Source organism: Calidris pugnax, unplaced genomic scaffold, assembly GCF_001431845.1.
Source record: "Calidris pugnax isolate Ruff unplaced genomic scaffold, ASM143184v1 scaffold276, whole genome shotgun sequence".
Classification (NCBI taxonomy): Eukaryota; Metazoa; Chordata; class Aves; order Charadriiformes; family Scolopacidae; genus Calidris; species Calidris pugnax.
The window spans coordinates 290359-306711 of record NW_015091112.1 but is presented as its reverse complement, the minus strand read 5'-3'; the positions used below and the strand labels follow the sequence as shown (position 1 = coordinate 306711).

Below are 16353 nucleotides of genomic sequence, written 5' to 3'. Positions count from 1 at the left end.
ATCGCAAATTTGGCCAAATGAGCTGAAGGACAGCAGTACAAGCCCTACCTCTTGTTCTCCTTCCACTGGTGACATTGCATGAGGTGCCTGAGAAATCCATTTGGTCCTTGTTTTTCAGAGATCCTACGTTTCCATCAGCCTTGGCAATGTCATTATTCCCAGTAGCAGAGGGCAACAATAAAAAGTTGGGTAGCTGAGATCTAGACTATGTTCTTTAACAGATTTGGACGATGTAGCAGAGGGCAACAATAAAAAGTTGGGTAGTTGAGACCTAGACTATGTTTTTTAACAGATTTGGACCATAGATCCTGGATATATCCTGTTGCTGGACACAGCACCATGGTTTTATGTGATTATTGAAAAAGTTTACGCCGTTGGCAGATAAAAGGTAAACCCAAGCCCAGAACTGACGTTGCTGGAAAGCATTTTGTTACAAGCTACTGAAGGGTGGTTTACTGAGGCAGTGCTTTTATCAGTACGTGATGTTGGTGGTCACCTACATGAAGTGTGCTGGTGGTCTCGACCCCCTTCCTGGAGGGCAGGTACTCACGGCGTGGAAGCCGTGGCTGTTGCTGGTGTCTCACTGCATGGCTGAAGCCTCAGGGAACAGACCTGAGGAATAAAGTTGTTTTGCTGGTGTTTCTTACACTTAACTGTGGCTTCCTGGGGGCTAGCTTTAGCACAAATGCAGTTGTGCTTCCAGAGGGACCATCACTGTATGGATAAGTGGATGCTGTAGCTTTCAGCACCTCAGTATGGCTCCATCATAAATGAAATCCATGAGATTTCATTAATTCAGCAGGGGAAATAATCCGGAGCACCCATCCATGAGATTTCATTAATTCAGCAGGGGAGATCATCTGGAGCACCCTCCAAGTTCATCATCTACTACACCTGGGTGTTCATAGATAGATATTTGGGATTTGTTGTTCATTGTTGACCATGTACTAGGTATTATATATGGTGTTCATAGATAGATATTTGGGATTTGTTTGGTTTTGACCATGTACTAGGCATTATATACAGAAAACATTCCCTCACCCTCTGAGTAATATCAGACATCTGTGCTTTGGCTACTGATAAAAGATTGGTTTGTAGAATTAGAGCCTTCAGTGCTATTGTTTCAAATTGGAGAGAGAATTATCCATTATATTTCTTTTGTAGCAAGTATGCACTTTTAATAAGGAGAGTTTATATACACACAAATTTATTTAAACTTAAACAGAAGCAACTAATTCTAAACAACATATGGATTTTCTTTTTTAAACAATGTTGCTTATACTTTGCCTCCTAAACTAATTATTATTTTAATCTCTAAATAAGCTGACACTTCTTTGCATGTGGTTTCTCTATGCAGGCTGGGAAAAATTAGAGGAGTAACCTTTTAATCACAAGGGTTTTAATGTAGATGTTTTTATGTACAAAGAGCTATGAATCTGTCCAGGATGACTTGTTTGATATTAGGGAGGGCTAATGAAATTTCAAAGTTAGCATTCCCCAAATAAAATGGAAAGAAGACACAGGGAGAAAAGGAGCAGATTTAAAATTAGTGAATCTTTGTGTTTTATGGGTTCCAGGTTATTTGGAATGGAATGAAAGTTAATGCTACATCCTTTTTTCCATCCTGCCAGCCAGTGTCTGATCCAAGAATGTCTCTTATTTAAAGGGCAGGGCTCCCTCCACTGTTCTTAAATAAAGGCTTTCACTGTCTGAGATCCAATCCTCCTTGATTTTCACAATAACATTGTAAGACTGCATGAAGAGAATTATTTAATGAAAAGAAGTTTTGCATATGATTCCCCTATCATAAGCCTGTTCAAGTCATATGGTTCGATTTACATTTATGCAAATATCAGAGAATAGAGTAAAATTACCAAAGGAGGGAAGGACCGTGGCATGTCACAAACAAGATGTGCCTATTTGTATTTATGTTTGCTAATGAAGTTCAGCCAGGACTTGCTCTTTGATTTTGATGTCTCTGTCTCCCATTCCACTTTTTGCATTGTAATTAAACCACTTGCCCACACACATACAAGAGGACACCAAGAAAGGCAGACTTCAACTTTTAAAAATGCTGTTTTGTAACTTGCTTATACAGGACCTATGATTCAGGATTTATCATCTTTAAGTGATACAACAGACCTGTGGTATGACATTGTGCCTTACTTTTAATGCGAGCAGAACTGCAGACTTAAACCAACGGAGGATTTGGCCCAATAAACTTTAGTGTCTAGGATGCCCGCTGGAGATGTTTTACCCTAGACTTTCCAAATTTTATCCCAAATAAGAATTAAGTGTCAGCCCACTCAAAAATCACAGCTGTTTCTTTCTCTTGCCAAAATTGGTCTTTCTCATCATGCTACAGCTGTGAAGTTATGCACTAGTGTAAACTGTTAATTGGAAACCATTTCTAGCAAAGGTGCCTGTTCAGAAGTCTTAGTTTCCTAATCTCGTATGTTACCTAGTTGAGGAGTACTCGTGTCTTCAGTTTTGGCTGGGACTTGTTTCTGTAACTCACAGCTTCAGTATATCTTGTGTAAATAAACACGATTATCTGCCCCTAAGTTGGTCCTATGAACTCTTCAGCAAACTGTTCCATTTCATGTGACCTACTGTGGGGATGGGATTTTTGCTGCCCTCTTCATGGAGCAGTTCTTTGTGGAGCTACCTCAAGCTACCAGTACAGGAAAGACATGGGACCAAAAAAGAAAGTAGAAAATGGATGATTTTTCGTTAAATTTGAGGACTTACTTGACCAAGGCCTCTTGTTCCAGCTTGCCTTTTTAAGCTGTTAGTTTTCCCTTCTTTTACCAAAATAAGGGCAAAGCATGGTCTTGCCTTTAGGTGACTGACAGCAGTGAACACTGCTCATCTTTTCTGCTTCATTGTACCTCCTTTCAGACTGCTGGGGGAAAAAAACTGCCTTCATTTATTAAATAATGATAGCACTCCCAGGTAAGATCTTCATATCAGAATCCAGTGTGCTTTGATAACTTGACGGAGCAACATTTTCAAGGTAGGGTTCCTCCACTGTAGACAAATAGACGATGCCTGAGAAGCCACAAGAAGGTTCTTGACTTGGTGCCTAGATGGGCTGGGGTCAGGACTGGGCAGCCGAGGACTAAGCAGCAAAATCATCATCCCCTAAATGGGTGCAAGTGGCAAGAGTGGGCTGGGCAAGGTGAAGGTCATGTTTCTGCTTTCTCTTTGGTCCAGCCTGCTTAGCCTCTCGTCGTGGGTGGCAGCAATCTGTCCTCTCACCTTTAATGAGGTCAGAGAAGGGGATGTGAAATCTTGACATATTATAGCAAGGAGCAAGAAGAGTTTCTGTGAGAGAGCTAGATTGGCCAAATAGGGTTGTATCAACTTTCAGAGCATGAAATCCGTTCTGGCAAGGTGAACTGTGTAATTTGTGCCAAGCTAGGTGGTTTCCCATGTCTAAAAGGTGGTCCCTTGGCCACCAGTGCACATCGTGGGTATGATAACAGGCTGATGGGCCTTCAGCCATGGCAAAAAGTCAGCCCACAGCAGGAGAAATCAGAGCACAGGCTGGTAGACAGTAAATGTTTAGAGAAAGCACACAAAATATTTGGATGCAATAGACACTTCCCAAAAGTCTCCAGGAGAGACCATGGGCTTATGTTGTCTCCTGACATTGGGCTCTAGCAAGATGTATCCAGCAAAATAGATTCAGCTATGGCTTGCCATTTTAATCCCACATCAAGGGACTGCATCGTCCTCTATCTCTGATTCTGAGGCAAATAATCATATTTTTTTTAAAAAAATGGATACCGCTAAAGTGGTATAAAGCACCCAAAAGTGTCATCCAAACCCTTTGCATTATATCAAACCACATTAAATGACCACCACATACATATAAACTCTTGTTTACAAGGGCACATACTCATGCAAGTTTTATAAAAAATGTCTTGCTGTTTCTCTTCACAGTTCTTGGCATGTAAAGATACGTCTTTTAGCCTCACAAATTCAGCTGTATGTATCTTAGAGATATATGGTGTAATTCAGAACTATGGGATGACTGTAAAATAGTTTTGCTATGCATAAAAGCATGTTGGAGGTTAACCTTTATTATCTAGTACTGTATCAAAATAAGAACGAAGTGTTATGTTGTTATGGAATGGGATGAATCAAACTTCCTCCTCTGAAATACTGATTTTCAAAAACAGTTAGCTTTAAGCTGAGGTTGAAGGTAAAGATTGTTTCTGGGTGAAATGCTTCAATTTATGGCTAAATTCCTTAATAAAATATGCATATATCAGAATCACTTTCTCTGGCTTGGGGAGGAAAAACGTGTTGTTTTCATTATTGGTGAACTTCAAAAATGGCTGAAGGAATTTCGTTGGTCCTTTCCAAAGAAACTGAACTTCAGGCAGAGATTAAAGCAGAGGAAATTTCAGCCCAAGGGCAAATGTTTCAGAAAGTTTAAAGTATGTGAAACAGGGAGTTAAGTAGGAAATAGTTTTCAATCCTAACTATAGCCACACTAGTTATAATATATTGCTAAATATAGACTGGTGGGTGTGTCCAACTTTCTGAAGGTGTTATCCTCCCTCCTCTGAAATTTGCTTCTAAAATGACCTTTTCAGGGATATAACTAACCATATAATATTGCCCATGTTGGAAAATGTTAAACTTCATTATTTCCCAGGTAAGCACAGCCAAGCCCAACTTTGCTCTGCAACCAAAATTCCTTTCGCAAAATTCAACCTTTTCTCTCTCATGTGCATCCAACTTTGTACTTGGGCTCATTTATCTTCAAGCAAACTGCACAATAGCCCTGAATATTTTGTTTATGTGCTAAAGGTTGTCACGTGGGTTATAAAGCTCTGTAAAAATATCAGGGTCAAAGAGCTGAAAACATTACTTTCGCATCGGCTTCAAAATGCCAGCCATAATGGTTTGGGCAAGCTGCAGATCCAAACTCCCTTGGACTTTCTGCTTGTGGTTGTGGGAATATATTGGATCCTTTCAAAATTATTGGCTAGCCTGTTTTTGTGCATTTCGTGTTTGGTTGTAGAGTCTTGGGATTTTTTTTTTATTTTAATTTTTTTTTTAATTTTTTGTTTGCGGTGATACTGTCATGTCTGATGACTGGCTATATATCCCAGAGATAATATTCTGCTCTTTAATGGCATATGCTGCTAGATCTCTGTATTGAAGTGTGGTGTTAATGTAAAGGATGCTGTAATCAACATCTTGTACATATTTCCTTTTGCATATTCGGTGTCTGTAAATGTCTCTCTGAATACATGCTTGCTGCTTTTGAAACCATTTCCTTACAGTTCGGTAGAAATACTATTTATATACAAAGTTGGTTGAGGTTATCCTTTGCTCTTAATGATACTCCGCTAATGCTAGTTTAAGAGAGGAGAAATTGATCTCGCTGAAATTAATTAGGAAATTGGTAGAGCCACTAAAAATGATAGTTATATATGGCACTTCCTAAGTGCTTGAACTTAAGAGCTACAAAATAAATCTGACGAAGCACTAACAGTAATGAAGTAGACGACTATATTTTCTTTTTCAAAACTGAATGACTGCTGAAGGTGAACCAAATAAAGCAAAAGTATTTTAACTACTTTCCTTTTTGAAGATCTCATTAATATCAAACAAAAAAAGCAATACATTTTAAAACTGAGACTATCCCCTTGAAATATAGGATTTCCAGTGTGCCTGGGGTAAAAAGGCATAGTTTCCTATATTGATTCAGAAAGAGATGTTAAAAATGCATGAAAGTTATTTTAGTAAGACAGTGTCACAGGGTCTTTTAAAATTCTTTTTTCAAATGCTATTTAACTCTTGTGCTGCTTTACCATTGGAAACACTTGATCCCAGGTTACAATATATGGGATATCAAATTATTTTGTACTGACCAGAGGGTCTTTAATTTGGTTTTTGGGGGGTGGGGATTTTACCAGTGTCTGTTTACATAGCTTTAGACTCAGACTAAAAATTAGGTTTGGGAAACTGTAATTATTCAGTTTTTTATAGACTATTAAGATAGGTTAGAAATGATTCTCGAACACAGTGAATGGAGAACACATGCTTATAAAGGACAAACAGATTCAGCATAATAGTGTATTTTTGGCCTCATCTATTTTGCAGGCAATTAACAAAATAGGATGTTACATTTTTGCATATCTCTCGCTCCCCTGGAATAGAGTCACTAACCACTTGTTAACCACACTGATTTTTTAATAGACAGAGCGGTTGCTTATAGCTTCCCCACCAGAAATGTTCAGATTAAGCACACTATTAGATTGCAGCCAGAATAGTCTACAAAACAGGAAGAAAGCCTTGCCTTTCTCTCTGCCTTCTTCCCTTGTTTCAGTTGATGTGATAATTCATCACAGATTTTTCTCTTTCTTTGACAGAGTGCCTACCGCAGAAATGGGATGACTTTTCTCGCCTGCTAGCATGGATGTGGCTGCAGCAACAGGAAAGACACTGTTATATTAAGGTGATTTGCTTTTCCCCTCCATGGAAGAAAAAAAAAAAATATAATAATACAAGCTCCAATGTCTCCGTGTACCAGTGAGTGGGCTGGTTTGTTGTGACTATCTGCTGGCTGGCTCTGTCTCTTTTTCCAGCCCCCTCAATCGTTATTCTTGTTTACTAGCTGGAACATTTAGCTAATTAATGGCAGGATGTTTGGGATAGGGTGTAGGTGGACAAGAATGCAGATCAGACAATGCTGAAGTTTGCAGGGGACTTGCTGCTGTCAGCCCCTTTCTGCAATGAGATGTCATTTTTTATTTAAGCTTTTGGAAGTTTGTACGTTCTCCTAGAGATGTTGTTTTGTAAAGCAGGATGGGGCAGAAAGAGGCCAGAGACAGACTGAGTTATGTAGGTTTATTTAGGTTATGTAAAGGTTGCGTAGGGTTTCCTTGTGACTTTTACAAAAAGAAAAACCGGTTTCCACTGTTTTCCACTATTTTGCAATGATTTCTCACAACTAATTTTTAAGTGTTCAGACAGCATTACGCTATTTAATTCAGTAATGGGCTTTTTTATGAGAGTAATATTGCAAGTTCAGATCCAAGGCTATTCAGAACAAAGTTCAGGTAAACTCTACTTCACCATTGAGAGCCCTGTGCTTTTGCAGACCCAAGGATAGAATAAGTGCTCAGCCCCAAACTCTCAATATTTACATCTGAGGCTCGAGCCATCACTCTCTGAAATCAAGGAAAGCCTATGAAGTGATTTGGTACTGGATTGAGCCCCTATTCATAAAAATATATCCTAAAGTAGTTAAATAGCTGTGTCTGTGTCAGTGGTTCTAGGAGAAGGTTTAACATTATGTACTTGCTCAGCATTTGCTGCAGGGAGCAAATGTCTCTGGTGTTGAAAAAGGCAGCATTAATGCTGGATTTGGTTAAAGAAGAAACGGGCTCTTTTTTGCCTTTCCTTTTTTTTTTTTTTTAAATATATTTTAATTCACATTGTTTGTTTTCAGATTTATTTTTTAAATCTCAGTCCCTCCCTCTATGCTTCTTCCCGTTCCCTGCTCCTCCAGCCTTTGCTGGCCTCACAAACACATTCAGTTCTTCCCATAAAAACTGTACAAATATAGAGCTAACCACGATGATGCTTGACCAGAGAAAAGGGCTTGTGCTTCAGCCCATCATCAGGATCTGCAGGCATGGACTGCTCGTGTCCCTGTGGAACCCCGTGGCTCTACTTCAGCCGCTCTCAGCCCAGGCTTGAAATCTAACTTAAACCCTCCAATTAAGACAGAGCACTCAAGGGATCGAGGGGAGATCAGCAAAATATTACTTTTATATAGTGCAGCCGTCCTCCTCCTTTGTGCTTAGTATGCGAGGTCTTAATTTTTACTCCCACTGTGTGCTCTTGTGGTCGTTTGTAAGTGGGTTTGTTGCTCTGCTTTCCTGGACCTGCTTGCAAAAACTTTTTTTAAAAAAAAAAAAATATATATATTTTAAATACACAGAAAAATGTCTCTTCACAACCAAAATATTGTAAAAGTCAACTTTGTACACCGAATATTACTGCCATTCATAAACTGCTTTGTTTTTCTTTTACCTGCTTACTCTTCTGTTTTCTGGAATTAATCTGTGTGTAAAGGACTAAAAGTAATGTGTACAACGCAGTGTATTAAACGGGGCGGGGGGGGGAGTTTTCTGATGTTCCATCTGTGCTTCTTGAAATATATGATTAAACTTTTCTTTTTATCATCACTCTTATTTTTGTTGGCGTCCTTAATCATGGAAAATTATATGCTTGCTGTAAACATCCAGACTTTTTAAAAGGACACCAGCATTTATTGTATTTGGTTTCGATCTTCAGGGATATAGACAGAAGAAACCATTTCAGGCATTGGGCACTGGAATCAAAATTCCTTCCGTAGCTGTATCTCTCCCAGCTTTTACATTTTAAAATATGCATAAGCAGGAAAAATACTGGCACTTATTTTTTACTGGTCTACTTAAAGTCCCAGAGAATGAAGACTCAACATACATTTCTCTCAGAAATATGACAGATCATGTTTTTGTTGGTCTGCTGTATGTTTGTCTATCTTGAACAGGCTGACAGGCAATTATTTATAAAATCTGGGTTTGCCCAGCAAACCCATATAATAACCTTTCACTTCTCTGCACAAGTCAGTGTGCTGAATTTAGAGTAAAACAAGGTAGGTTATGTCTCCCTATCTTGGACTAACCCAGTTTATTCTTATTTTGGGAAGTAATCGCTTTTTTTCCCATTTCCAGAGCTTTCTTTAACTCTGTTTAAAACAAAAATGAGACCACTAGGACTCGTGTTGCACTTCACGTGCTGCAGAAGCAGAGATGTGTGTTTAATCTGGTACTACCCATTTTATCTTAAACTTTTTTCTTTATAATATGTATAAAAATCTGTTTGAGATTCAATTAATGGCAGCGCACAAATAGCTTTGCGCTCGTGTAATTTCAACTTGCAAATTGTTTTGGCTCTTAGCAAGGATTTATGGTTACTGATGAAGCAGGTTATGCTGATTATTTAACATTAGTGACCTGAAGAAGGGAAACAGAACCAATTTCAGTAGGAATAAGGCTGCAGAACGTTTAAAGGAGTATGAGACTTTCTCACAATTCAATGTCTGCCTTGCTCTGTGGTGATATTACTTAGTTTTTTGGTCTCTCAGTCCAGCTATCCATGAAACAGGAGTAATAACTGAGCTTGAAAATTGTCAGAGGTGAGGGAGCCACGACGCAGATTTCTAATTGGGCTTCGTCTCATTTCCTGACCTGTCCTTCCTCAGGCTTTCTTCTGAGAAAATAAAACCCTTTAAAAGGCTTTTGCCTTCGTCTGGAAATGGGGAGAAGCTGACAGTGCTCTATATTTCTCCGGAGACACTCAGGACCTTGCAGAATTTGCCCCCCCGGCCAGATTTTCAGAGGACACTTCTCTTTGTCAAGTGAAGATCTCACTGGGGGGGGTGAAGGGGAGCGTTTTCTGGCACTTCTTGAATTTAGATGAACCTTAGCATTGTATTAACGTTCTGCCATCAGCCGTGTGTAGCCCTCATAAAATGTTTTACAGCTTCCCCTCTCGCTCATACAGAATGTTTCATAGTACATAAACACTTCTACTAATAATTTAAGAATAAATAGATAGTGACATCAGTCACAAGTCTAACCTCTGGTTGAAACTAACACAGTTATAGGGTGGGATTATTTTTATTTTTTATTTTTTTTTCCCCCTAAGTGAATCATCTTGTCCAAGGTCAGGCTTTTTATACCTCTGCTCTCTATCCCCCCGGCGCGGCGGTGCAGCGAGGGAAAGGCGGTGGTGGCGTGCATTAAATCCAAGGCTTTATTCGGAGGGCACAGAGCCAGCGCACAGCAACGGAGCCATCCCTGAAGGAATTGAATGTAAATTTGATGGTTTAAATAAGGCCAGATGCCTTAAAAAATTATTTTGAAAGCTGTATCTTTAATGTAGCTCTTTTTTTTTTTTTTCCCCCTGCTTAAGATAATGACGTTGCCTTACAAAATAATAAGAAAAAATAGCTCTCATCTACTGCGGGGAGACAAAAATCAGATACTTTGACTTCTATAAATCACTGAAATGTTGGCAACTGAAACAAACTTTTAGAAGGCAGATGACTGCAAATTTGAAGGAAACCTTCATATTTTACTGTTAAAAGCCTTTTAACTGTCTAGAGAGCACTCTGAGACACTACATTAATAGCCATTCTCAGTAATCAAGCTCCACTATACTTATATACTATTTTTCCTAAACAAGATAGATTAGTAGTGGGAGCGAGCTGGAAAGATAAATAGAGAAAATCAAGAACTAAAATTATAATAATACAGTTTCACTTTACATTTTATAGCTCTCTTCTATATTTGTGATTGATAATTCATCTTAATTCCTATCAGACAGAAATATTGGCACAAGAGTCTTATACCAATGTCTGTGTATTTCTGGACTGCATTTCATCTGTATTTCAGATGCTTTGCAGATTTTCTTACTGATTTCGTGAAGATGTGATCTGTCAATCTTTGGTACTTGTATGCCTTTGATTACTGTAATATCTACAGTGCCTCACAGTCTTCCCTGTATTTATGCCTGCAGCACCGCTTTGAAATAATAATGTGGTGATGTCTCCATTTCTTTTGGGGCACGGAAAGGCTAAATGGCTGGCCTCGTGTTGGGAAACCTGGGATGGTTCAGAAAACCTGGATTTCCCAAAGCCAGACTGATGCTTCTAGCTCTCTGGCACCTTCCCTCTGCAGGGACAATGGCAGGTCCTACCTCCATCAGAAAGCACACAACCCAGCCCCGTAGGTTAGAAGAGAAAGTGACAAAAAGCAGTCTCCAACTGGATCTACAAGAGGAATTCGGGGAGGAAGAATGCAGTCACTCAACTTGGATCCAGCCCAGGATGCAACACTTTAGAACCTTCCAGCTGAAATGAGCTCCTGCAGAAACACAAACCCTTCATTTCCACCAAAACATGGACCCTGGGACACTTTCCCTCCTCCCCACCCTGCTGCATTTCTCCATCAGAAGTCACCACGTGGGACGAACTCATTACAAAAATCCTAATTTGGTGCTGCCAGGGTGTTCTTACCTTGCTCTCCTCCCAACCTGCCTCTGCCTCCTGCATCGGAGCTGCAAGAAATAACAGGAGAAACACAATTAAAAGAGGGAAATGCCCTCTTTTAAATGGGGCAGCAGCTGCCAGGGGTGTTCACGAAGATAAAGTACAATGTTAACTTTTAATAAATGAGCTGGGGCTGAAGCTAATGAAGTGCAGCTGAAGTGTGGTGCCTGATCTTCAGCCTAGAACTAGACCTGGAAGAAGACAAGGTGTAAGACACCCGAAGCCATAGCGGGTTTCAGAGAGTCAGAAGTCAATAAAGCAAGTTGGCTCAAACCAGTTCTGTTTAGCTCTCATTTCCATAAGTATTTAATTAATCTGCAAAATAAAAAAAAAACCCAAAGAAACTATTGCATTGCTTGTACTGACACGATTTCTTCAGATCTGCAAATGAAATGGCAGCAACTGTGTGTCAAGCTTGAGTGAAAACAAACCTGAACCACGGCTGCAGAAGGAGAAAGAAGGCTTTTGGAGGAGCAAGGCTCCAGCTGAGCTTCTCTCCCTGAGCTCCCTCCCTCAAATCATTGTGGATCTGCTGATCGTCAGGGCCAAAATCTGCTGGGAGCCCCCACATTTTGTTGTAGCTTCAAGTAAATGATTTCAATACATTAGACGTGATCCATCTAGTTTTGTCCATGTCACCTTGCCCTTACTTTACTATTAAAAGAATTTATATTCCCCTGTTTTGGAATGTTATCAACATTTTGCCAGTCCTTAATTTTCACTGTTCAGCTGAATTTGGTGTAGACAGAACACAAATTATTAAGGGGTGCTTTTAGTACCTGGGAAATGGTGTCTTTGGAAGTCAGCTTCTCCATGCTCTCCTCCAGCCTGCTCTTACTCGTCTTCTCTGGGATGGTGGCAAAATTGATACATGGCTTCTGCAGGGCTTGGACAACCTTGAGGTCTCCCTCAAAGTCACAGGCATCCCACTCATCTCCTCACTCTGCAAATCAAGCCCAAGAGGGAAAACATGACAGATTCTTCCACTGGAAGATCAAGGACTGCAACGCTGAATATTCCAAGGTAAGACAAAAACGAAATTACCTTGGTCTGACCAGACTCAGCTAAATGTCACTTAAGAATTTTTTTTTTTTTTTTTCCTGTTTGACAGTTCCTTCGTGTTTATTTCCACACTTTGGTGATCAGTCTCCTGATCACTGCCAAGCACTTTGTCCTCATGTTTGGCAGTGGAGTAGTTAAGGATGGTTATTTCTCCTATGCAGTCAGGTTTCAGAGTGGTAAACAGTTGGCTGTCTCTCTGCAGCTGTTGGTTCTGACCAGCGAGCTAAGAACCTTTCACATTGGAAGGACAAATGTATTTTGGAGCAGAGACTGGGTTACTTTTCTTCACCAGTATCCAAATAGGTGCTGTGAAGCAGAGGGCTAGACCCTCATGGCTGTGAATGGGGCTTATGCAGGAAATTAATGTTGCCTTGGGATCAAATGTACACTCCTGTCAAACTAAATGAGAAGAAGGAAAGGTTTGGCTCTGGACTACAAGAGGAGGTGTGGCCATGCTTGCAGGTTACAGGCTTCCCAATGTTATGGTAGTGAAGATAAATTTTTTATTTTTTTTTTCCTGTTTGACAGTTCCTTCGTGTTTATTTCCACACTTTGGTGATCAGTCTCCTGATCACTGCCAAGCACTTTGTCCTCGTGTTTGGCAGTGGAGTAGTTAAGGATGGTTATTTCTCCTATGCAGTCAGCTTTCAGAGTGGTAAACAGCTGGCTGTCTCTCTGCAGCTGTTGTTTATGACCAGGGGGCTAAGAACCTTTCACGTTTGAAGGGCAAATGTATTTTGGAGCAAAGACTGGGTTACTTTTATTCACCGGTATCCAAATAGGTGCTGTGAAGTAGAGGACTAGACCCTCATGGCTGTGAATGGGGCTTATGCAGGAAATTAATGTTGCCTTGGGATCAAATGTACACTCCTGTCAAACTAAATGAGAAGAAGGAAAGGTTTGGCTCTGGACTACAAGAGGAGGTGTGGCCATGCTTGCAGGTTACAGGCTTCCCAATGTTATGGTAGTGAAGATAAAATTCGGTATAAGCAGCCAAACTTTTGAATTTTTGGCCAAAGTCCAAATTGGGGCACGGAAAGGCTAAATGGCTGGCCTCGTGTTGGGAAACCTGGGATGGTTCAGAAAACCTGGATTTCCCAAAGCCAGACTGATGCTTCTAGCTCTCTGGCACCTTCCCTCTGCAGGGACAATGGCAGGTCCTACCTCCATCAGAAAGCACACAACCCAGCCCCGTAGGTTAGAAGAGAAAGTGACAAAAAGCAGTCTCCAACTGGATCTACAAGAGGAATTCGGGGAGGAAGAATGCAGTCACTCAACTTGGATCCAGCCCAGGATGCAACACTTTAGAACCTTCCAGCTGAAATGAGCTCCTGCAGAAACACAAACCCTTCATTTCCACCAAAACATGGACCCTGGGACACTTTCCCTCCTCCCCACCCTGCTGCATTTCTCCATCAGAAGTCACCACGTGGGACGAACTCATTACAAAAATCCTAATTTGGTGCTGCCAGGGTGTTCTTACCTTGCTCTCCTCCCAACCTGCCTCTGCCTCCTGCATCGGAGCTGCAAGAAATAACAGGAGAAACACAATTAAAAGAGGGAAATGCCCTCTTTTAAATGGGGCAGCAGCTGCCAGGGGTGTTCACGAAGATAAAGTACAATGTTAACTTTTAATAAATGAGCTGGGGCTGAAGCTAATGAAGTGCAGCTGAAGTGTGGTGCCTGATCTTCAGCCTAGAACTAGACCTGGAAGAAGACAAGGTGTAAGACACCCGAAGCCATAGCGGGTTTCAGAGAGTCAGAAGTCAATAAAGCAAGTTGGCTCAAACCAGTTCTGTTTAGCTCTCATTTCCATAAGTATTTAATTAATCTGCAAAATAAAAAAAAAAACCAAAGAAACTATTGCATTGCTTGTACTGACACGATTTCTTCAGATCTGCAAATGAAATGGCAGCAATTGTGTGTCAAGCTTGAGTGAAAACAAACCTGAACCACCGCTGCAGAAGGAGAAAGAAGGCTTTTGGAGGAGCAAGGCTCCAGCTGAGCTTCTCTCCCTGAGCTCCCTCCCTCAAATCATTGTGGATCTGCTGATCGTCAGGGCCAAAATCTGCTGGGAGCCCCCACATTTTGTTGTAGCTTCAAGTAAATGATTTCAATACATTAGACGTGATCCATCTAGTTTTGTCCATGTCACCTTGCCCTTACTTTACTATTAAAAGAATTTATATTCCCCTGTTTTGGAATGTTATCAACATTTTGCCAGTCCTTAATTTTCACTGTTCAGCTGAATTTGGTGTAGACAGAACACAAATTATTAAGGGGTGCTTTTAGTACCTGGGAAATGGTGTCTTTGGAAGTCAGCTTCTCCATGCTCTCCTCCAGCCTGCTCTTACTCGTCTTCTCTGGGATGGTGGCAAAATTGATACATGGCTTCTGCAGGGCTTGGACAACCTTGAGGTCTCCCTCAAAGTCACAGGCATCCCACTCATCTCCTCACTCTGCAAATCAAGCCCAAGAGGGAAAACATGACAGATTCTTCCACTGGAAGATCAAGGACTGCAACGCTGAATATTCCAAGGTAAGACAAAAACGAAATTACCTTGGTCTGACCAGACTCAGCTAAATGTCACTTAAGAATTTTTTATTTTTTTTTTCCTGTTTGACAGTTCCTTCGTGTTTATTTCCACACTTTGGTGATCAGTCTCCTGATCACTGCCAAGCACTTTGTCCTCGTGTTTGGCAGTGGAGTAGTTAAGGATGGTTATTTCTCCTATGCAGTCAGCTTTCAGAGTGGTAAACAGCTGGCTGTCTCTCTGCAGCTGTTGTTTATGACCAGGGGGCTAAGAACCTTTCACGTTTGAAGGGCAAATGTATTTTGGAGCAAAGACTGGGTTACTTTTATTCACCGGTATCCAAATAGGTGCTGTGAAGTAGAGGACTAGACCCTCATGGCTGTGAATGGGGCTTATGCAGGAAATTAATGTTGCCTTGGGATCAAATGTACACTCCTGTCAAACTAAATGAGAAGAAGGAAAGGTTTGGCTCTGGACTACAAGAGGAGGTGTGGCCATGCTTGCAGGTTACAGGCTTCCCAATGTTATGGTAGTGAAGATAAAATTCGGTATAAGCAGCCAAACTTTTGAATTTTTGGCCAAAGTCCAAACCCTCCCGGTTTTTGCCACGGCTAGGTTTTATACGTATTTTTTACAGTGTTGAAGTTGGGCTTGTAGATGATGCTGGATTCATTTTTATTTTGTTGAGGCTTGTTTTATTTGCACTTTGGTATGCATTTGTGGTGCACAGTCTGGAGGGATTTTGCATCTTAGTTGTTTTCTTTGGTGGTCCTAAAGGCAGGGCAAAATTAATGCAGCACTTAAAGAGACTGTTATTAAAACTTTATTCATAGGTGAGCAGGAAAGTTATAGAAAATTATTTATTTATATGCATAAATATTAAATAAATATGAATATATATATTCATATTTTTTCAAGAAGTCTGAATACCAAAAAAACAGCTCTGCTTTTACAAACCCAAAAGTAAACTTGACCCCGTTTTGATACCTCCATCTCGCTGCAATGAAAGCAGAATTATCCTTGTAAAGATAAAGATTTTTACTTTGTGAAAATAATTTGATTGCAACCTTTGGTTTCTTTTCTATCTGTATTACTCATTTTTCCCTTGCACAAAGTTTAGTGTCACACTGGGGATCTTAAAGAGACAGTGAAGCTTCCTGATGTTTTAGAAAAGTCATCTCTGACCTCCTGGACGAAAAAGGCATTTTTGACTTATGAAGGAAGAAATTTATGGCCTTTTTACGTCAGGAAGTCTAGCTTTTCCTGACGTTTTATTGCTTTGAATCTCAAGGTCTAGGAATAAGTCCCCAGTTTATGCATTTAGGGCAACACCAGGTATTTTTATAGTGCTTGAACATTGAAGCGAGTTGTCAGAGCTGGACACTGCAGAGGTACCTCATTGCTCCCTAAAATTGTGCCTGAAATTTCCTTTTATTTTGTAATAGACGAGTTGTGCTCTTGGCTGCCATTTCCTTCCTTTGCACTCCCAAAGGTAAGAGGATTGTGCCCTCTGGGGGCTCTCTTACTGCTTTGACTTAGGTTTAAGGGTGGTGGTTTCCCTTCCCTTCCTTCCCTTTCCTTCCCTTCCCTTCCCTTGCCTTTTTCCTTTCCTTTTTCCCTCTTTCT

At 40.5% G+C, this 16353-nt stretch overlaps 1 protein-coding gene across 3 annotated transcripts in view; it reads left to right on the top strand.

Moving 5' to 3' along the window:
• SUPT3H (SPT3 homolog, SAGA and STAGA complex component) overlaps positions 1 to 6507 on the top strand; it is a 316060-nt gene extending 309553 nt beyond the window's left edge. For all 3 annotated transcript variants that reach the window (XM_014958227.1, XM_014958229.1, XM_014958228.1), the window contains exon 12: positions 6396 to 6507. In XM_014958227.1, coding sequence (XP_014813713.1) covers positions 6396 to 6437 — 42 coding nt within the window. In that variant the 3' untranslated portion in view covers positions 6438 to 6507. The remainder of the gene's footprint in view (positions 1 to 6395) is intronic.
• The last annotated feature ends 9846 nt before the right edge of the window (positions 6508 to 16353 follow it).